The following is a 23,381-nucleotide window of genomic DNA, read 5'->3' on the forward strand; positions in this document are numbered from 1 at the left end:
GGTCACTGCATGGGTGCAGTGAGGAGGCAGGTCAGCTAATCTCACCAACACAGAGACTGCTGGTGAAGATTGCGGGGATAGGGTGGAGGACTGGGCTTAAGTAGGCTGCTATTTCCAAGAGCTGGTGTCGACTCGATGGGCCAAATGGCCTCCATCTGCACTGTAAATTCTATGAAGGGGTCACGGGCAAAGGGGATTCAAAACGGACGGACACTTTCGTACAGTCCTGAGGGAGGTCCAGGGTGCAGGCCTGTCCCCATCTCCAGCAGAATCTGCTGGACGAGGTTCTCCGAAGAGTCTGCACCCTCCCATGAAGACCTGTATAGGTGCACAAGTCAGCACCACTTCATCAGCCAGCAGGCAGACAGACACCTCCACATTGCGTGCCAACCTGTTGGCCTCTTGACATCTCCGCCTGATTTCTCTTTTTTTCCCTCCCTTCTTGCTGACTCTACAGCATCACTTGGGAGGCTCGAACTTCAAAGATACCTCTTCACCAGCAGTCTAAGTGCCGGTGAGGTTAGCTGACCTGCCTCCTCCTGCTGTGGATATGTACCCATGCAGTGATCACTAGTCCTAAACTAGAACTAAAACCCACCAGGGTGTGTGTCTCTGGCTGATGGAGGATGCTGATGTCTGCTGTGACAGCTACAGGTATCAATGTACAGCCCAAAATAACAGTCATTACAGCATTAGAAACAACAGAACCAGATGAATCGGGAACAAAATCCCCAATCAATTCTCCCCCAAGGATAAAGGACCTGTCTGCACCCAACCAGGATACAGGCAACAATTTAGACCTACATCACATTCACAGCTTAAAAACAGAATGATGTGGCGATGCCGGCGTTGGACTGGGGTGAGCACAGTAAGAAGCCTTACAACACCAGGTTAAAGTCCAACAGGTTTGTTACAAATCACTAGCTTCCGAAAGCTAGTGATTTGTAACAAACCTGTTGGACTTTAACCTGGTGTTGTAAGACTTCTACTTAAAAACAGAATGACAGAAGAAGGAAACTATACCTAAAAACCCAAGTAACTGGGGGAATTTGGCTAATTCTTGCAGCGCTATTTGAACTCTTCTCCGGACCCAGACTAGAACAGGCAGCCACCCTCCCCATTTGAGATAACAAAAGACAATGACAAATTCAAGGTGAAGTCCGAGCACAACCAGACCCATGTTCACAATCCATGGTCTCCCATAGAGAAAGTAAAAAGAGAGCTGCATAACACCTCGCCAGGTTCAAAGGAAAAAGAGCAAAATTTGTCAAACCCCTCGAATCCACCATATTGGAACAAAACAATGACTGGCCAACCAACCTCCACGTGAGCCCGCCTTACTCTAAGGAGGAATTAACTAAGGATCAAGACTGGATCCTTCCGTCAGACCTACCCGATCTCAGCATCTCTCCGAATGTGGATCACAGGATACTGAGACTGATGTCGCCACAAACGTTCTAACATCATCTCAGCAGGGCTCCTCACCTGTTCCCCCTGGTCCTCGTCCGCTCCCTCAGGATGGCCGACAGTCCATGCAACAGGACCCAAACTGCGGAGGCGGGCTTCCACCAGGGACAATGCTCTCTCTGTCGCAAGAACCTCCTCCTGCACCACCACTGCCTTCATAAAGATATCAGAACTCCTGAAACTGGGTTTTGACGTCTCGCATCACGGAATCAAGCCATTTGGACAAATTAACTTCCTTACCAGTAGCCATCATCCGCCGGTGAACACCGTACCGTCAGGACGGGAATCCTCCAAAGGCAGGGCCCCACCCCAACTCCCTCCAGCTACCACGAATCATTGAGGATTAAAGCCTTTCAGCTTGACTCAATAAAGCTGAAACACTGACCAACAACCCTTAACACAATTACACTAACCATGTAAACCAACAAAAGACAAAAAAAAGGAGATGCATATGGATAAAAATAAAGATTGAAAGATGAGCAGAGCTGGAGCTCACGAAAATGCAACCACTCCCACGACCATATCACGTGATGCCCCCTTTTTAACATTTTAAACTGCACTCATCCCTCAATGACAACTTAGATTTATGTAGCACCTTCAACATAGTTAAATATCCCCAAACGCTTCACAGGAATGTTATCAGACATGTTACATGAGATATTAAGCATAATTTTAAGACCATCTTAAAAGAGGCAGAGACTCTGGGGAGCACCAGCAAAGTGTATGTTGCCTCTTGTCCTACTTGAGCCCCCTCGGCATGGTATCATTCCAGTGGATTTGAGCTGTGCGCCTTTCAAGGCCAGTGTAGCTTTCTGAGGTGTGGTTCCTAGATCTGGATGTAGAGGAAAGCAGAACAAGGCCCTCCCTGTAACACTGTTGTATAGCTTTCTCCTGTTTGTATTCCAGTCCCCTCGAGATAAATATTCTATTTGCCTTTTTGATTAATTATTGTACCTGTACACTTGTTTTTAATGATTTGCAAATTTCACTATTTAGTAAACAATCTGATTTTTCTTTCTGAGCCTCGACGTGGATGGCCTTTGTACTTGTACAGATTGAACTCTCATTTGCATTAGTTTTTTTCCCATTCACTTACTGGGAGATAGTGACGTGGTGGTATAATCACTGTACTAGTAACCCAGAGACCCAGGGCAATGCTCTAGAGAACTAGGTTGAAATCCCGCCACAGGCGATGGTGACATTTGATTCAATAAAAAAAATCTGGAATTAAAAGCTTAATGATGATCCTGAAATGGTCATTAAAAACCCATCTGGTTCACGAATGTCCTATTGGGAAGGAAATCTGCTGTCCTTACCTGGTCTAGTCTATATGTGACTCCAGTCCCATAGTGATCTGGTTGATTCTTAAAATGGCCTCTGAAATGGCAAAATAATGAGGGTAATTAGAGCTGAGCAATAAATGCTGGCCAGCCAGCGATGCCCATGTTGCATGCATTAATAAAAAGAAACTTAATCTGTGTCGTGTTAAACCAACATGGATTACTGACTGTTTGTTTCCTTTCTGTCAGCTATAAATCACTATAGATTATTGAGTGATAGTAATGGCCAAAAAATGGATTTCAGTGAGATTTTGGGTTCATAGCTCTTAATGTATAATAATTTATTCTAAGACTTCCGGGTGCGGCGATGACCAGCTGAGTCGCACGTTTCGGCAGCTCCCTGTGAAACGGACTTTTGGGCTCTTGATAGGAGCCCCAACGGCAATTTTAACGGCTAAAAACACCGTGCGGTAAACCAGGAGGGTGTTCCCCCTGGACACGGATGGAAAAAGGAGAGGAAAGTGGCCGGATTGCAGCGGATCCTTTGGAACAACGGCAAGGAAGGCAAGCAAAAACCAAGATGGCGTCGGAAGGTGGCAGTTTCATATGGGGCCCTGAACAACAAGAGTTCTTGAAATGCTGCGTGGAGGAGATAAAAAAGGAAATGAAGAAAGAGTTGTTGGCCCCGATACTACAGGCGATCGAAGGGCTAAAGGAGGAACAAAAGACCCGGGAGCAGGAGCTTCGGGTCGTGAAGGCGAAAGCAGCCGAGAATGAGAACGATATACAGGGCCTGGTGGTGAAGTCGGAGATACAGGAGGCACACCAGAAACGATGTGTGGAGAGGTTGGAGGCACTGGAAAACAACGCAAGGCGGAACAACCTGAGGATTCTTGGCCTTCCTGAAGGTGTGGAGGGGGCGGACGTCGGGGCATATGTGAGCACGATACTGCATTCGTTAATGGGAGCGGAGGCCCCGACGGGTCCGTTGGAGGTGGAGGGAGCGTACCGAGTTATGGTGCGAGGATCGAGAGCAGGAGAAACTCCCAGAGCCATAGTGGTGAGATTCCTCCGTTTTAAGGATAGAGAAATGGTCCTTAGATGGGCGAAGAAAACTCGGTGCAGTAAATGGGAGAACGCGGTGATCCGCGTTTATCAAGACTGGAGTGCGGAGGTGGCGAGAAGGAGGGCGAGCTTTAATCGGGCCAAGGCGGTACTTCACAAAAGGAAGATAAAATTTGGAATGCTGCAACCGGCAAGACTGTGGGTCACATATCAAGGGAGGCACCACTACTTTGAGACGGCGGATGAAGCGTGGACTTTTATTGTAGAAGAAAAACTGGAATGAGTGGGTTATGAAAAAGAACGTTTGGACAAAGTGGTGGGGCGAATGGGGGGGGCGAAGAGGGGTTTTATGTTCTAATCCTGCGGTATGGTAACTTTTCTTTCTCCCACAGGTGGTGATGGGGGGAGGTGGGGAGCGAGAGGAGATGGGGCGTTGGCCATGGGAGGCGGGGCCGAGGGAGAGGCGCGGGCTTGGTTCCCGCGCTATGATAATTATGGCGGGAATAGAGAAGCAGGAAGGAGGGGGCGTCGCACGGTGCGAGCCGTGGTCACGGGGGGAAGCCGAGGTCAGCCAGAGTTTGCTGACTTCTGGGAGCAACATGGGGGGAGTAATTACGCTAGCGGGGGGTCCAGCGGGGGGGGGGGGGGAGGGGGGAATTACTGGGTTGCTGCTGCTGGGGAAAGGGGGGAGTGGGTACGGGAGAGGATGGGCGGGGGGGCACCGCCTGGGGGAGATACAGCCGCGTGGGAACTGGGTGAGAAGCTGGAAAAAGATGATGGCTAACCGGCAAGGGGAGGGGGTGGGAAGCCCCCCAACTCGGCTGATCACGTGGAACGTGAGAGGGCTCAACGGGCCGATAAAGAGGGCACGAGTACTCGCACACCTTAAGAAACTTAAAGCAGATGTGGTTATGTTACAGGAAACGCACCTGAAACTGATAGACCAGGTTAGGCGGCGTAAAGGATGGGTGGGGCAGGTGTTCCATTCGGGGCTGGATGCGAAAAACAGGGGGGTGGCTATATTAGTGGGGAAGCGGGTAATGTTCGAGGCAAAGACTATAGTGGTGGATAACGGGGGCAGATACGTGATGGTGAGTGGCAAATTACAGGGAGAGATGGTGGTTTTGGTAAACGTGTATGCCCCGAACTGGGATGATGCCAACTTTATGAGGCGAATGCTAGGACGCATCCCGGACCGAGAGACGGGAAAGCTGATAATGGGGGGAGACTTTAACACGGTGTTGGAACCAAGGCTGGATAGGTCGAAGTCCAGGACTGGAAGGAGGCCGGCAGCAGCCAAGGTGCTTAAGGATTTTATGGAGCAGATGGGAGGTGTGGACCCGTGGAGATTCAGTAGACCTAGGAGTAAGGAGTTCTCGTTTTTCTCCTATGTCCATAAAGTCTATTCGCGCATAGACTTTTTTGTGTTGGGTAGGGCATTGATCCCGAAGGTGAGGGGAACGGAATATACGGCTATAGCCATTTCGGATCATGCCCCACACTGGGTAGACTTGGAGATAGGGGAGGAAACAGGAGGGCGCCCACCCTGGAGAATGGACATGGGACTAATGGCGGATGAGGGGGTGTGCCTAAGGGTGAGGGGATGTATTGAAAAGTACTTGGAACTCAATGACAATGGGGAGGTTCAGGTGGGAGTGGTCTGGGAGGCATTGAAGGCGGTGGTTAGAGGGGAGCTGATATCAATAAGGGCACATAAAGGGAAGCAGGAGAGTAAGGAACGGGAGCGGTTGCTGCAAGAACTTTTGAGGGTGGACAGACAATATGCGGAAGCACCGGAGGAGGGACTGTACAGGGAAAGGCAAAGGCTGCATGTGGAATTTGACTTGCTGACTACAGGCACTGCAGAGGCACAATGGAGGAAGGCGCAGGGTGTACAGTATGAATATGGGGAGAAGGCGAGCAGATTGCTGGCACACCAATTGAGGAAAAGGGGAGCAGCGAGGGAAATAGGGGGAGTGAGGGATGAGGAAGGAGAGATGGAGCGGGGGGCGGAGAGAGTGAATGAAGTGTTCAAGACATTTTATAAAAAATTGTATGAAGCTCAACCCCCGGATGGGAGGGAGAGAATGATGGATTTTTTGGATTGGCTGGAAATTCCCACGGTGGAAGAGCAGGAAAGGGTGGGACTGGGAGCACAGATCACGGTAGAAGAAGTGGTGAAAGGAATTAGGAACATGCAGGCGGGAAAGGCCCCGGGACCGGACGGATTCCCAGTTGAATTTTACAGAAAGTATTTGGATTTGCTCGCCCCGGTACCGACGAGGACCTTTAACGAGGCAAAGGAAAGGGGACAACTGCCCCCGACTATGTCTGAAGCAACGATATCGCTTCTCTTAAAGAAGGAAAAGGATCCCCTACAATGCGGGTCCTACAGACCAATTTCCCTCCTACATGTGGATGCCAAGGTCCTGGCCAAGGTAATGGCAATGAGAATAGAGGAATGTGTCCCGGGGGTGGTTCACGAGGACCAAACTGGGTTTGTGAAGGGGAGACAGCTGAACACGAATATACGGAGGCTGTTAGGGGTAATGATGATGGCCCCACCAGAGGGTGAAACGGAGATAGTAGTGGCGATGGATGCCGAGAAAGCATTTGATAGAGTGGAATGGGATTATCTGTGGGAGGTGTTGAGGAGATTTGGTTTTGGAGAGGGGTATGTTAGATGGGTGCAGCTGTTGTATAGGGCCCCAGTGGCGAGTGTGGTCACGAATGGACGGGGATCGGCATATTTTCGGTTCCATAGAGGGACAAGGCAGGGATGTCCTCTGTCCCCATTACCGTTTGCACTGGCGATTGAGCCCCTGGCGATAGCGCTGAGAGGTTCCAAGAGATGGAGGGGAATACTTAGGGGAGGAGAAGAACACCGGGTATCTTTATATGCGGATGATCTGCTACTATATGTGGCGGATCCGGCGGAGGGGATGCCAGAAATAATGCGGATACTTGGGGAGTTTGGGGATTTTTCAGGATATAAATTGAACATGGGGAAGAGTGAGCTGTTTGTGGTGCATCCAGGGGAGCAGAGTAGAGAAATAGAAGACCTACCGTTGAGGAAGGTAACAAGAGACTTTCGTTACCTGGGGATCCAGATAGCTAAGAATTGGGGCACATTGCACAGGCTAAATTTAACGCGGTTGGTGGAACAGATGGAGGAAGATTTCAAGAGATGGGATATGGTAGCACTGTCAATGGCAGGGAGGGTGCAGGCGGTTAAGATGGTGGTCCTCCCGAGATTCCTCTTTGTGTTTCAGTGCCTCCCGGTGGTGATCACGAAGGCTTTTTTTAAAAGGATAGAAAAGAGCATCATGGGTTTTGTTTGGGCCGGGAAGACTCCGAGAGTGAGGAAGGGATTCTTACAGCATAGTAGGGATAGGGGGGGCTGGCATTACCGAGCCTAAGTGAGTATTATTGGGCCGCTAATATTTCAATGGTGAGTAAGTGGATGGGAGAGGAGGAGGGAGCGGCGTGGAAGAGATTAGAGAGGGCGTCCTGTAGGGGGACCAGCCTGCAGGCTATGGTGACAGCCCCATTGCCGTTCTCACCGAGGAACTACACCACGAGCCCGGTGGTGGTAGCTACACTGAAGATTTGGGGACAGTGGAGACGACATAGGGGAAAGACCGGAGCATTGGGGGGGTCCCCGATAAGAAACAACCATAGGTTTGCCCCGGGGGGAATGGATGGGGGATATGGAATGTGGCAAAGAGCAGGAATAACGCAACTGAAAGATCTATTTGTGGACGGGAAGTTCGCAAGTCTGGGAGCGCTGACCGAGAAATATGGGTTGCCCCAAGGGAATGCATTCAGGTACATGCAATTGAGGGCTTTTGCGAGGCAACAGGTGAGGGAATTCCCGCAGCTCCCGACACAAGAGGTGCAGGACAGAGTCATCTCAAAGAAATGGGTGGGGGATGGTAAGGTGTCGGATATATATAGGGAAATGAGGGACGAAGGGGAGACTATGGTGGACGAACTAAAAGGGAAATGGGAAGAAGAGCTAGGGGAGGAGATCGAGGAGGGGCTGTGGGCAGATGCCCTAAACAGGGTAAACTCGTTGTCCTCGTGCGCCAGGCTAAGCCTGATTCAGTTTAAGGTATTACACAGGGCACATATGACTGGAACACGGCTCAGTAAATTTGTTGGGGTGGAGGATAGGTGTGCGAGGTGCTCGAGAAGCCCAGCGAATCATACCCATATGTTTTGGTCATGCCCGGCACTACAGGGGTTTTGGGTGGGGTTGACAAAGGCGCTTTCAAAAGTAGTAGGAGTCTGGGTCGAACCAAGCTGGGGGTTGGCTATATTTGGGGTTGCACAAGAGCCGGGAGTGCAGGAGGCGAGAGAGGCCGATGTTTTGGCCTTTGCGTCCCTAGTAGCCCGGCGCAGGATATTGCTAATGTGGAAAGAAGCCAAGCCCCCGGGGGTGGAGACCTGGATAAATGATATGGCGGGGTTCATAAAGCTAGAGCGGATTAAGTTCGTCCTAAGGGGGTCGGCTCAAGGGTTCACCAGGCGGTGGCAACCGTTCGTCGAATATCTTGCGGAAAGATGGATGGGGGAAAAAAGAAGGCAGCAGCAGCAGCCCAGGACTTGGGGGGGGGGGGGGGTGGATGGTGGGTGGGGGGGGGATAGCCTGTGACAAGGCAGTTGCCAATTAGGGCTAGTTTTCATTTTTGTTATTTAATATTTATTTATTTGTTGTTTTTTGTTTATATAAAAAAGGTCATTATTATCTGTATTGTTATAATGTTGTGTAAAGGATGCACAATGTACTGTGTTGGTTGACCAAAAATTTTCAATAAAATATTTATTTTAAAAAAAACAAATTTATTCTAAAAATGCCACTGGGTGTTGGTGTTACAATCCTGGATAGCACTGAACGATTCTATATTTGTGTATCTTTGTGCCTTGAAGTGTCTCACAGATGGCCATTGGGTAGTATGTCGTGGTCGGTTGCAGTCACGGATCAGGAACAGTCTGCATTGATGCCAAGACAGTTCGTTCTTTTCTAATTGCTGTGTTTACTGATCATGCAGCAGCTAATAACTTCCTCAAATCCATGTGCCGCTGTACAGGATGTTGTCTTTCTAACGCTGTGATGCAGTTTAAATCTTGCCAGTGAACACAATTGCGGTTTCTGCTGTTTAAGCTCAGTGGGTACATTGAGAATGCCATTGGCATTCCACTGTAGCTCCTGATGCCAAACAGAAGCGGTTTTATGTACCCACTCAGCACCAACTTTGTCTGCCACTGCCTGCATGCTTTCATTCACTACTGGCATTGTTGTGCACCCGTTGTCCACTGTTCCTCTCCCGGTCCCTTTCTGCTTCCTGCTCACGATGAGCAATGGCCAATGGCTCAGAAAAGGGGCCCAAGCGGATGGCGGCGGGCTGAAGCGAGTTGGTGAGAATAGTGTACTTATCTGGCTGTGCTTGACCTGCAGCATCTTTTGTCTGGGAGTGGAGTGCACCTTCTGCAGTTGCAGGATCAGCACATGTTACTTTCTTTCTCTCCCCAACTTTACTCTCAATACTTGATTGTCTTCTACTGAGTGGCTGTTTGTAACCCTTTGGTACCTTCAGCAAATGATCATCGATGTATGAGCCCTGGAGTTAATTGTTGGCATGCTATACCAAAGCTATAAAGATCAAATAAAAGTGACAGGATCAACTTTCAGTTGTGTAATGCTGAAGAACTGAAGTTTGTTTCTCTGACCTACTCTCCTATTTCAATCCACTGATGAGGTTAAGGAACCCATAATATGGATCAGAATTGAGTGTGCGGGACACCACCAAGGTTAGAGATAATACAAAGTCAATCAAGATTAACCTTATTCTTCCCCTAGAGAGTGTTTTTGTTTCAGAATGGTGTATTTTCTCTTCTATAAAAAAATTAATCAAGTGATCCCCTAATCAAGCTGGTTCCAACTTCTATCACATTACCTTTGGGGACCTGAAATAATAATTGTGCAGAATGAGGAGCTGCTGATCATAGGCGTCATGGATCGACAGCGACCAAAACACTGTGACTCTCTTCTTGACAGGTACAAGAAATGCCATGTTGAACACAGAGGCTCGAACAATTGAAGCAGATGTGCTGAGCCGCCGGTGTGTGATAATGAGGCTAGCAGAGTTTTCCTTTGAAAAGTTCCAGGAGGCCATACGACAAAGCGCAGGAGCAGTGGTCATCATTCTGCCCCAAAATATGTCGACAATGCCTCAGGATGTCATCCAGGTAACTCAGCTTTCTTGTGTTTTACCCAATTATCATGAAGACAACCATTGTGTCGCAAGTGTACATAGGACAAGGGGTAACTGGGAATGATTATGCCAGTATTTTATTTTGTTGATGGGTTAGGTTAGCATTGCTGCAGATGAAAGTGAAACACAAGTAGGCGTCGGAGCATTATTTGGAGCCCAAGTAGGTAATGAGTTCCACCATGAATTCGCTGGAAAATGGATTTTGTTGGAACATCCACCCACAAGACCATCTTCAATCAGTACTTCATAAGACAAATCCAAAGTGATCAAAACAGTGATGAGATGAAAGTTTTCTATGTCTTGTTGGCTGTTGCTGTTCTACTTGAAAGGAGTTTGGACTGTTTTGATCCTGTCCCAAGTGGGCATGCACCCACAGCATAAATCATCCTAAGTTGGCACAAATTTGCCATTTCAGTCAGAGAAGCTAGTGTGAGTAATTGGAAAATGTTATGTTGACCCTTCTGAAGTTGGAACTCGGGCAGGTTGCTCTGACAATAGAAGTGAGGTTCAGTCTGCATCGAATAATACTCAATTTGCCTGGCTGTGCTAGAATCTTAAACTGGGTACCAGTAATGGCTATTCCCAGCACTAACGTCCCTCACATTTGAGTATAAAATTTACAAAATCTTTTACTAAAATTAAATCTATACCTTCAACTAAGTTGCTTCTGAAGCGATAAATGAAACTGAAATGCATGCCTCACATTCCATAGTTTGTCCAAGGAAATGTTTTGCAATTTGTGAGGGAAAATTGAATGTTGAGGTTTAAATCATAGAATCATAGAAGTTTACAGCATGGAAACAGGCCCTTCGGCCCAACCAGTCCATGCCGCCCAGTTTTTACCATTAAGCTCGTCCCAGTTGCCCGCACTTGGCCCATAACTCTCTATACCCATCTTACCCATGTAACTATCTAAATGTTTTTTAAAAGACACAATTGTACCCGCCTCTACTACTACCTCTGGCAGCCCATTCCAGACACTCACTACCCTCTGAGTGAAGAAATTGCCCCTCTGGGCCCTTCTGAATCTCTCCCCTCTCACCTTAAACCTATGCCCTCTAGTTTTAGATTCCCCTACCTTTGGGAAAAGATGTTGTCTATCTACCTTATCTATGCCCCTCATTATTTTATAGACCTCTATAAGATCACCCCTAAGCCTCCTACGCTCCAGGGAAAAAAGTCCCAGTCTATCCAGCCTCTCCTTATAACTCTATTAACCATCAAGTCCCGGCAACATCCTAGTAAATCTTTTCTGCACCCTTTCCAGTTTAATAATATTCTTTCTATAATAGGGTGACCAGAACTGCACACACTATTCCAAGTGTGGCCGTACCAATGTCTTGTACAACTTCAACAAGACGTCCCAACTCCTGTATTCAATGTTCTGACCAATGAAACCAAGCATGCCGAATGCCTTCTTCACCACCCTGTCCACTTGCGACTCCACCTTCAAGGAGCTATGAACCTGTACTCCTAGATCTCTTTGTTCTATAACTCTCCCCAACGCCATACCATTAACTGAGTAGGTCCTGGCCTGATTCGATCTGCCACAATGCATCACCTCACATTTATCTAAATTAAACTCCATCTGCCATTCGTCGGCCCACTGGCCTAATTGATCAAGATCCCGTTGCAATCCTAGATAACCTTCTTCACTATCCACTGTGCCACCAATCTTGGTGTCATCTGCAAACTTACTAACCATGCCTCCTAAATTCTCATCCAAATCATTAATATACATCACAAATAACAGTGGACCCAGCACCGATCCCTGAGGCACACCACTGGTCACAGGCCTCCAGTTTGAAAAACAACCCTCTACAACCACCCTCTGCCTTCTGTCGTCCAGCCAATTTTGAATCCAATTGGCAACCTCACCCTGGATCCCGTGAGCTTTAACCTTCTGCAACAACCTACCATGCGGTACCTTGTCAAAGGCTTTGCTAAAGTCCATGTAGACAACGTCTACTGCACTGCCCTCATCTACCTTCTTGGTCACCCCCTCAAAAAACTCAATCAAATTTGTGAGACATGATTTTCCACGCACAAAGCCATGCTGACTGCCCCGAATCAGCCCTTGCCTCTCTAAATGCTTGTAGATCCTGTCTCTCAGAATACCTTCTAGCAACTTACCTACTACAGACGTTAGGCTCACCGGTCTGTAGTTCCCAGGCTTTTCCCTGCTGCCCTTCTTAAACAAGGGCACAACATTCGCCACTCTCCAATCTTCAGGCACCTCACCTGTGGCTGCCGATGATTCAAATATCTCTGTTAGGGGACCCGCAATTTCCTCCCTAGCCTCCCACAACATCCTGGGATACATTTCATCAGGTCCCGGGGATTTATCTACCTTGATGCGCTTTAAGACTTCCAGCACCTCCTCCTCTGTAATATGCACACTTCTCAAGACATCACTATTTATTTCCCTTAGTTTCCTAACATCCATGCCTTTCTCCACCGTGAATACCGATGAGAAATATTCATTCAGGATCTCACCCAACTCTTGTGGCTCTGCACTTAGATGCCCTTGTTGATCCTTAAGAGGCTCTACTCTGTCCCTAGTTACTCTTTTCCCCTTTATGTATCTGTAGAATCTCTTTGGATTCTCCCTTGCATTATTTGCCAAAGCAATTTCATGTCCCCTTTTTGCCCTCCTGATTTCCCGCTTAACTCTATTTCGACAATCTCTATACTCTTCAAGGGATCCACTTGATCCCAGTTGCTTATGTACGTCATATGCCGCCTCCTTCTTTTTGACCAGAGTCTCAATATCTCGAGTCATCCAGGGTTCCCTACTTCTACCAGCCTTGCCCTTCACTCTAAAGGGAATGTGCTTGTCCTGCACCCTGGTTAACACATTTTTAAAAGCCTCCCATTTACCAGCCATCCCTTTGCCTGCCAACAGTCTCCCCCAATCTACCTCTGCAAGTTCCTGTCTGATACCATCAAAATTGGCCTTGCCCCAATTAAGAATTTTAACTCTTGGGCCAGACCTATCATTCTCCATAGCTATCTTAAAACTAATGGAGTTATGGTCACTTGTCCCAAAGTGATCCCTCACTAGCACTTCTGTCACTTGCCCTTCCTTATTTCCCAAGACGAGGTCAAGTTTTGCCCCCCCCCTCTAGTCGGTCCATCCACATACTGAATGAGAAATTCCTCCTGAATACACTCAACAAATTTCCCTCCATCCAAGCCCCTAATGCTATGGCTGTCCCAGTCAATGTTGGGAAAGTTAAAGTCCCCTACTACTACCATCCTATTCTTGCAGCTATCTGTAATCTCCTTACATATTTGCTCCTCAATTTCCCGCTGACTATTTGGGGGCCTGTAGTACAGTCCTACCAAGGTGATCTCTCCCTTCTTATTTTTCAGTTCCACCCATATAGACTCAGTGGGCAAACCCTCGGATATATCCCCTCTAAGTACTGCCGTGATGTTCTCCCTAATCAAAAACGCCACTCCCCCTCCTCTCTTACCTCCTGTTCTATCCTTTCTATAGCATCTGTACCCCGGAACATTGAGCTGCCAGTCCTGCCCCTCCCTTAGCCATGTTTCAGTCATAGCTATAATATCCCAGTCCCATGTGCCCGTCCATGCCCTGAGTTCATCCGCTTTGCCCGTCAGGCCCCTTGCATTGAAATAAATGCAGTTTAATGTAGACCTTCCTTGCTCTCTGCCCTGCTTTCTCTGGTCATGCTTTACACACTCTCCCTTCCTGCCTTTTGTTTCTGTCCCCACTGACTTCCTCCATCGGTTCCCATCCCCCTGCCACATTAGTTTAAAGCCTCCCCAACTACACTAGCAAACACACCCCCGAGAACATTGGTTCTGGTCCCACCCAGATGCAGACCGTCCGATTTGTACAGGTCCCACCTCCCCCAGAACCGGTCTCGAATTTAACAGTGGATGCTGAACTGGTTGACTTTTTTTTTTTAAACTTGCAGCAATTTATGGAGATCGAGCCAGAGCTGTTGGCAACTGAGACAATTGTGCCAGTATACTTTGCCTTGGAGGATCATGAGCTTTTGTCAATACACGAACAAACAAACTCGGCTTCTGTCTCGCAGGGTACTGCCTCGGCTGCGGAAGGTTGGTTGAACCATTGTTGTCTGTTGAGTGAAATATGGCATCTGGAGTTACAGTCGTTTGTGCACTTTTATCTGTTGATCTTCTGACAGCCAATCTAATGCTCTGGAGAAATCCTCTCAAATGTGTCAAGTTTTGTATCTCCCGTGACTATCAGCGAACTATCTGCCTTGTTACTACCTCCCTTAAGTGGCAACTATAAAGTGTGTTCAAGCTGTGCTGTGCCAATGCTCCTAAAGAGCTGTCCAGTCTCTAGAACACTAGGGTGTATTTCTCCAAAATGGGATGACTGAGGCTGGAGGAGAATTAAATGTGTGCCGTGCCAAATGTATCAGCATGGTCTTGATCACTCCTGTTTTGTTGATGTCAGTGCCCCCTCTCACTACCACTTCATCTTACAGCTCTAATAACCAATTTTCAAGCAAGCAAACTTTCAACATCATCAAATGTTGATGAGCAACCTTGTGTCTCAGGCCCAGAGGTTCCCGTTGTACTTGATATTGAATCGGGAGAGTAGACGACTACAGGCCATCAGTTGATGTTGTTTTATATCACCGGCGTAAACCTTGAATGGTTTACAATCAGCAGCAGAGAGCTTTGTGTTAAATTCTCTAATTAACCTCAATACCAGATTTTGTTTTTCAGTAATATATATTTATGGTAGTAGTTTTCAAACCTGTTTGGAGGAACACACTTCAGGACTCCAGGAAACCTTGGTGAGCTTCATTAGCTGGCTCCTTCCCCTTGTGAAGTGTTGGTATACTTCAGTATCCTCAACTGATAGAAATCTTGAAATGTTTCTCGATGCCTTATGCTAATGTCCAAAAGATAGAATCTGGCATTATCATAGTATTAAATGTATTCTGCAACTGAAACAACAAAGACTGCTAGAAGAATAACAAATGCAGAATGATAGAGGAAGTATGACAAAGTGGGCTAGAGGTGGCCCTCATGACACCTGCCACCACGTCCACCCCCACTACCAATCTCTGGGTCCTACTTTGAAAACCTCTGGATCACAGGGACTTAGTGGCCCAGGTTGTGAGTATACTGACTGTTCTCTATTGGTTTGACTACAGCTCAAACTGATTGAGCAATAGTCTTGGATTTTTTCATTTGTTTCTAACGTGTGAGTAATACTGCCAGGGCCACATTTATTGTCCATCCATCATTGCCCTGAGTCGGTGGTGGGACCACTCTTTGAACTGCTGCAGTCCTTGTGATGGTGATACTACTTCTACAATGGCTTTAGGTGAGAAATTGCAGGATCTTGATTGAGTGGTGATGACATATAACTATGAATAACCTGTGACATTGCTGCTCTGGTCACTGTAATGCATTTGAATGACAAGGCACAGGACCGAGCACGAAACTATACTTATTGCTGTTCAATTGGTACCTATTGGAAGAAAAGCGACAGTGGTGCTGAGGAGGGAGGTTACTGTTGGTATAGCTGATGTGGGAAATATTATGATGCATGTGTTAACTGCTGGTGAGGTTGGGGTTAAAATTATGCAGTGTAAAGGGAAGGGCATAGTGGTATTGCCACTGCACTAGTAATCCAGAGACTGAGAGTAATGCTCTGCGGACCTGGGTTCAAATCCCTGCATGGCAGATGGTGAAATTTGAATTCAATAAAAATTTGGAATTAGAAGTTTAATGCTGACCATGAAACCATTGGCGATTGTCGTAAAAGCCCATGTGGTTCACTAATGTCCTTTAGGGAAGGAAATCTGCCATCCTTACCTGGTCTGACCTACATGTGACTCCGGACCCACAGCAATATGGCTGACTCTTAAATGCCCCCTACAGTAGCCTAGCAAACCATTCAGTTCAAGGGCAGTTAGGGATGGACAGCAAATGATTCTGACGAGTGTCGTCCATATCCCATGAATTGTTTTTTTTAATATAGCCAAACGATTACCATCTCAAGCATTGATTTATTTAAAACTCAAGACATGAGCCGTTTAAGAGCAACATAAAATATCGTATGAAAGTTCATGGTTCTTTAATTGCTCAAGAACTAGCCAATACTGTGTTACAGTACGATTACAAAATTGTAGCTAATATTTAACATTTTATGGCTTGTTTGCTTCCTTCGTCTCTGGTTCTTTGCCCAAGTCTTGAAGTGGCAGAAACTAAATATTGAGTTTGATGACTGGGTAAGTTAGACGTTGACAGTTCACCTCTGGAACTTGGGTTCCAATCCAGTCCCCACCAACGTGACAAAAATACCCCCCTCTGCTGGTGGTAGGGGCTTTTATGTGAAATGATTTGGGGCCAATCAATCCTGTATCTGGTGGTCATGGCTTTACAGCAACAACAAAAAATGTCCCAAGCTAGCAATCTGATCCAAAGGTCACAGGAAGGTTTCTCTAGGAAATTAAAGTGTTACACTTGTGTAGTACTGCATACGTTTTTGAGGCCTGAACAGAATTTTATTGAGGGGAACATCAGGTTCTGATGATATTGACCTGAACGCTAACTCTGTTTTTCGCCACAGGTGCTGCCTGACCTGCTGAGTTTTCCCAGCATTTTTTGTTCTTACCACAGGGAACTTTATTCTGTTTCTGAATTTGCTGCATTTTACTTGGGAGGGCTTGATGCTAATGCTGGTCAAATGAAATGAAGAGTTCCGTTTCTCAGCACTATTGTCCCTCATAATGTGTCTGGTAAAGTGAAACGACACCTAGGTGAAAGTTCTCACTGTATTGATCAGCTTTAAAATCAGACTATTGAGTTTCTTGTCTCCCAAAAACGGGTTCCACAGGTGCTGATCAGCCCTCGCGTATCTTGCTGTTTGACCATGTGGAGCTTCCTAGCCAAGCCCAATCAAATCCTTATCTAAAGAGCACCCAGACACAGCAGGACTCATTGAATGGCAGGCAGGAGCAGGAACCCTGGCTGACTTTCTTTACCCTTTTCTGACTGACTGTCCACAAGATGAATTCTAATGTCCAACCAAGGTCCCCAAACTCAATACAGTGCAGGAATTGGGCATGGGGTATTCTTGTCTACAAAGCTTAAATGCTACACAGAGCAATATCTTTATTTGTTTTTTACACTAGCCTAATGTCAAAGTCCGTTGGGGACTTGATGTAAGTGTGTAGAAATAAAGACACAATCAACCTCCCATCCGTCAGCAAGTGCCATTATTGCTAAATCTCTGCTTGAAGCCTATCCTGTCTCTCAAATTCTGATGGGCCTGCTGAATACTCAGAAATGTTTCTGTTTTTAATAAATAGAACATAATATGTTCTCCATTTTACGATTTGTATGTCAGTAAAGTATATAATGTGTGCATCAAATTTCATAACTTATCCACTTAAAACTGTAGAAAAACACCTAGTCCGGCCAAGCTGGAGCATTCTCAGTTATATTTAGGTCTGTTGGCGATGGGAGCAGTTTGAAACATTAGATTTTTATTTTTATCCCCCATGAAACATTGACACCAAAAGGCCTTGTTGGCAGTACTGTGACAGTGTCAACTGTACCAGTACCTTGAATGCATTGAACAAAATATATTTGTTCCTCTCCTCCCCAGTTCTCCTGCACACAGCCACAGCCAATGGCTTCCAGATGGTTACAAGTGGGGCCCAAAGCAAACCTATTAGTGATTGGTCAATAACCAGCCTTGAGGTAAGTTCAAATCATTATTTTTCACTGTGACATTGTGATGATTATTAAATGGTTGCAACTGGTTCTACAAGTGAAGATTGCCCAGGTTCACAGCCATGACACTTGGGCATTTAGCAAAATTGAAACTTTGTAAAGATCGGAGGGAGAAAAAGACATGAAATTTAGTGTAGTTTCAAATTTTGATCTTGCAAATTTTGAAGAAAGACTCTTGAGTGCTTCACCCCCATTTCTGGCTTCAACTGGTTTTCAAACTGGTCACACTTATTGAGCAATTAACCTATTCCCAGGCAGCCTTTTTCCTTCCGCCCAATGGGAGCAGGTATTATAGGAGTTGTCATTCCAACCAGGTCATGGCTGACCTATACCTCAACTCCATTTTACCCGTCTTTGCTCCAGTGGGCTTTGTGTTATGGGAATTGGAGAACCAAACATCACAGGGTAGCAGAGGGATGCGAAGGCTTTTAAAACCAAAATATGCTGTTATCTCTTTTTGTGATTTACGTTACGTGTCTTGTGCTGGCTTCCACCTTAACTGTCTCCTGGATTGTGAGTGGTTGCTCTTCATCAAGACACCTTAGTGATAATTTAATGCCGAATAGTGCAGTGTGAGGCAATGGAGTGATCGGTCTTTGGCTATTTGAATCATTCCTGTGCACAGAACAACTCCTTCTGTTAATGGTTCTAAAATGTCCATTTAGTTGATGAAATGTTTTTGCTTCTCTGCTGGGCTAATAAAAGGAATTTAGCTCCTGAAAGTGTGAGGCCCTTACGTTCCATACTTGTGTTGTTCCTTTAGGGCAAATTGACTGGTCTGGGTGGAGAGGATCTTCCCACCATTGTAATTGTAGCACACTACGACTCCTTTGGAGTGGCTCCTGTAAGTACAACCTTGGTTAGTCACATGATAATTAGTATTGTTAGTGGCTTTTTTAACCTACTTTGTAATTTTTACTGTCACAAGGATTTAATTGAAGCATAATCATCATTCAAAGGTTTTGTACTACAGCCTGTTAAACTATAGCAAACACTAAGGGTTTTGCCATTCAAAACTTTGAAACATCAGAGCATCACACAACTGCACAGCTGCCTGGTGGATAAAGGAACTACCTGGTGCAGCACTAAACCATACTGCCTACACTGAGAACTGATCTCAGGCAGGGCTTGGTAAGGTGACTGAAGCTGAAGTTATTAATCCTGAGATGAAGAGGTTGGACAGGAGCGAAATCCTGCCCCAGATCCTTTCATTCCTACTGGGAAATGTGGGCAGCACGGTAGCATTGTGGTTAGCACAATTGCTTCACTGCTCCAGGGTCCCAGGTTCGATTCCCAGCTTGGGTCACTGTCTGTGTGGAGTCTGCACATTCTCCCCGTGTGTGCGTGGGTTTCCTCCGGGTGCTCCGGTTTCCTCCCACAGTCCAAAGATGTGCAGGTTAGGTGAATTGGCCATGCTAAATTGCCCTTAGTGTCCAAGATTGCCCTTACTGTTGGGTGAGGTTGCTGGGGTATGGGGATAGGGTGGAGGTGTGGACCTTGGGTGGCGTGCTCTTTCCAGGAGCCGGTGCAGACTCGATGGGCCGAATGGCCGCCTTCTGCACTGTAAATTCTATGAAACGTTCAGATGTGGAAATTAGGTAAGAAAAGTGTTGTACTTGGCGAGTAGATGTTTTCTGGTTCTCAAATAGCTAGTTAGCATTTATTCTAGGCCTGGATGTATAAATTGACAGCTCGGGCAGTTTGCCAGAGATCTTCTATAATAATTTACCCAAACAGGAATTAATGTTGGACACGAAGCTGGTGAGATTGAGTAGTACTTGGAAGTGCATGGTAAAATAGGGCTGAGTCAGCACTGCTTCATCAAGGGGAGGCCATGCCTGACAAATCTGTTAGAATTCTTTGAGGAGGTAATGAGGAAGTTCAACCAGGCAGAGCCAATGGACGTGATCTATTTGGTTTTCCAGAAGGCCTTTGACATGGTTCATACAGGAGGCTGCTAAATACAATATGTAATCTTTATTAGTGTCACAAGTAGGCTTACATTAACACTGCAATGAAGTTACTGTGAAAGGCTCCTCGTCGCCACACTCTGGCGCCTGTCCAGGTACACCGAGGGAGAATTCAGAATGTCCAATTCACCGAACAAACATGTCTTTCAGTATTTGTGGGAGGAAACCCTCGCAGGCACAGGGAGAATGTGCCGACTCCACACAGACAGTCACCCAAGCCGGGAATCGAACCAGGAGCCCTGGCGCTGTGAAGCAACAGTGCTATGGGTGGCATGGTAGCACAGTGGTTAGCACTGTGGTTTCACAGCACCAGGGTCCCAGGTTCGATTCCCGGCTTGAGTCACTGTCTGTGCGGAGTCTGCACTTTGGTTGGAAGAATAAAGGCGCTGAATATTATTATAATATTATATCAGGGCAGCACTGTAGCACAGTGGGTAGCACTGTTGCTTCACTGCTCCAGGATCCCAGGTTCGATTCCCGGCTTGGGTCATTTGTCTGTGTGGAGTCTGGGTGGGTTTCCTCCGGGTGCTCCAGTTTCCTTTCACATGTCCCGAAAGACGTGCTGTTGAGTAATTTGGACATTCTGAATTCTCCCTCTGTGTACCCGAACAGGCGCCTGAATATGGCGACTAGGGGCTTTTCACAGTAACTTCATTGCAGTGTTAACGAAAGCCTACTTGTGACAGTAAAGATTATTATTATCATTAACCACTGTGCTACTGTGCCGTCATGCTACCGTGTCATAAATAAGTTAGGATTCCATGGTATTAGAGGCAAGATATTGGCATGGATAGAGGATTGGCTGACTGGCAGAAGGTAGATAGTGGGAATAAAGGGGTCTTTTTCAAGGTTTCAGCCGGTGACTGGTGGTGTGCCGCAGGAGTCAGTGATGGGGTCACAACTACTCACGATATATATTTGATCTGGAATAAGGAACTGGGGGTATTGTTGCTATGTTTGCAGATGATACAAAGATATGTAGAGGGGCAGATAGTGTTGAGGAAGTGGGGAGGCTGCAGAAGGACTTGGACAGGTTAGGAGCGTGGGTAAAGAAATGGCAGATGGAATATAATTAGGAAAAGTGTGAGGTTATGCACTTTGGTAGGAAGGATAGAGGCATAGACTACTTTCTAAATGCAGAAATGCTTCAGAATTCTAAAGCCAAAGGGACTTGGGAGTCGTAGTTCAGGATTCTGTTAAGGTTTGCATGCAGGCTCAGTTAGCAGCTAGGAAGGCAAATGGAATGGTAGCATTCATTTCTGGGGGCACGGTGGCGCAGTAGTTAGCACTGCCACCTCACGGTGCCGAGGACCCAGGTTCGATTCCGGCCCCTGGTCACTGCCCGTGTGGAGTTTGCACATTCTCCCCGTGTCTGTGTGGGTCATTTAGAATATTGTGAGCAATTTTGGGCCCCATGTCTGAGGAAGAATGTGCTGGCCTTGAGGGGTCCAGAAGAGGTTCACAAGAATGATCCCGGGAATGAACAGCTTATCATCTGAGGAGTAGTTGAGGACTCTGGGTCTGTTGTCGATGGAGTTTAGAAGGATGAGGGGGGTATCTCATTGAAACTTACAGAATACTGAGAGGTCTGGATAGAGTGAACATGGAGAAAATGTTTCCACTAGTAGGAGAGACTAGAACCCGAGGGCACATCCCAATGCTACGGCATTTAATTGTGCTAAACAATTATATATGCCATTTTTTTAGTCCTTGAACTTTTTATATCTTTACAAATAACCTTGTGTGTGTAATAACTGTTTATTTCTGCCCCTCCCATCCTACCTCCCTCCTGGCAGTGGCTGGCTTACGGTGCCGATTCAAATGGCAGTGGTGTAGCAGCTTTACTAGAACTGGCTCGGTTATTTTCTAAACTCTATACTTACAAGAGGACACATGCTGGGTGAGTGCAGAGAGGTGTTCCAAACACTCCAAATACTTGAGTTTGAAACATTGCTGAAAGTTTATCTGTTTCATTTTACTTTTAGTTTATATAAATATATTAATGTAAATCTTCTTTTGTTTATAAAGAATAGAAATGTAAATGTTTTTCTGATATACTGTACCTGAGCTGCACTCAGCACACTGCAATTTTAATTTTGTATCAGTGCTCAAAGTACACATTCACTTAAGAATGATTTTTCACAATTTAGAGTATCCACTTGTTTTTTTCACCAATTGAGGAGCAATTTAGCGTGGCCGATCCCCCGACCGTGCACATGGATTGTGGGGGTGAGACCCATGCAGACACGGGGAAAACGTGCAAACTCCACACGGACAGTGACCCAGGGCCAGGATTGAACTTGGGACCTCGGCGCCGTGAGGCAGCAGTGCTAACCCACTGCTCCACCGTGCCACCCTACACTTATGAATGATAAACATACCATTAGTCGGTTTGCTACTATTTTGCTCTTGCCCCAGTCCCTTCAATTGATCAAGGGTATTGTGTGTGCAAGCGAGGGCCCAAGGCACTGTGTGTCTACATGAACACATGTGGAGTGAGCAGCTCCCTCCTATGGTTTTCACTATTTAACATTCCTTCAAATTTTTCATGCACCCAGGTTACGTCTACCCCCCCCCCCCCCCCCCCCCCCTCCAGCACTTGATTCTAAACCGTTTACTGTTTTGATACTTTTTTCCTAAAATGCTATTTGCTCTGCAATACCTTTTCAGATATAACATCCTGTTCTTTGTATCCGGAGGAGGAAAATTCAATTACCAGGGCACAAAACGCTGGCTGGAGGATCACCTGGATCATACAGGTAAGAATGAGGATTTTGAGTCTGCCTTGGGAGCAGGAAACCGCCTCCTGGCAGAGATGTGAATCACTGAAGAATGGGGGTTGCCCACATCCCTCGGACAGGAAATTACAATCCTTACCACTAAAGCTGCCTGTAAACTGTCTGCACAGCAATCCGAGGGATACCATGCAGGCCACTCATAGGTTATCCCCTTCAGATATCACTGTGTGACCATCCAAAAAAATGTAAAAGTACCACACATTCAAATGAGCAGGCTGGTTTAGTTCAGCTTCTGGCTCATGGTAACCTCAGGATCTTGATAGTGGTATATTTAGCGGTGGTAATATCAAGGAAGATGGTTAGATTCCCTCTTATTGGAGATAAGGGCAGCACGGTAGCATGGTGGTTCGCACAATTGCTTCACAGCTCCAGGGTCCCAGGTTCGATTCCCGGCTTAGTTCACTGTCTGTGCGGAGTCTGCACATGTGCGTGGGTTTCCTCCGAGTGCTCCGGTTTTCTCCCACAGTCCAAAGATGTGCAGGTTAGGTGGATTGGCTATGATAAATTGCCCTTAGTGTCCAAAATTGCCCTTAGTGTTGGGTGGGGTTACTGGGTTATGGAGATAGGGTGGAGGTGTGGGCTTGGGTAGGGTGCTCTTTCAAAGAGCCTGTGCAGACTCGATGGGCCAAATGGCCTCCTTCTGCACTTTAAATTCAATGGTCTATAAGCATTGCCTAGTACTTGCTAGTTACCAATGTTACTTGCCACTTAGCAGACCAAGTTCTCAAAGATTTTCTCAATACTGTCAAGAAATATGAACTG

General features: G+C 46.5%; 2 protein-coding genes across 5 annotated transcripts in view; one reads left to right on the forward strand and one right to left on the reverse strand.

Annotated features, from left to right (window-relative positions):
* haus8 (HAUS augmin like complex subunit 8) overlaps nt 1-2,317 on the reverse strand; it is a 108,959-nt gene extending 106,642 nt beyond the window's left edge. For 2 of the 4 annotated variants that reach the window (XM_072482192.1, XM_072482191.1), the window contains exon 1: nt 1,394-1,490. In XM_072482192.1, coding sequence (XP_072338293.1) covers nt 1,394-1,467 — 74 coding nt within the window. In that variant the 5' untranslated portion in view covers nt 1,468-1,490. Of the gene's footprint in view, nt 1-1,393; nt 1,491-2,179 lie in introns of those variants that run through there. The other 2 variants (XM_072482194.1, XM_072482195.1) reach the window with 2 other exon arrangements.
* Nucleotides 1-23,381, forward strand: part of ncln (nicalin) — a 69,825-nt gene that overhangs the window by 25,096 nt on the left and 21,348 nt on the right. The window contains exons 2-7 of the mRNA XM_072482189.1: nt 9,874-10,064; nt 14,038-14,182; nt 17,724-17,818; nt 18,615-18,695; nt 21,618-21,721; nt 22,492-22,580. Of these exons, the coding sequence (XP_072338290.1) occupies nt 9,874-10,064; nt 14,038-14,182; nt 17,724-17,818; nt 18,615-18,695; nt 21,618-21,721; nt 22,492-22,580 (705 nt within the window). The remainder of the gene's footprint in view (nt 1-9,873; nt 10,065-14,037; nt 14,183-17,723; nt 17,819-18,614; nt 18,696-21,617; nt 21,722-22,491; nt 22,581-23,381) is intronic.

Source organism: Scyliorhinus torazame, chromosome 18, assembly GCF_047496885.1.
Source record: "Scyliorhinus torazame isolate Kashiwa2021f chromosome 18, sScyTor2.1, whole genome shotgun sequence".
NCBI classification, from domain to species: Eukaryota; Metazoa; Chordata; class Chondrichthyes; order Carcharhiniformes; family Scyliorhinidae; genus Scyliorhinus; species Scyliorhinus torazame.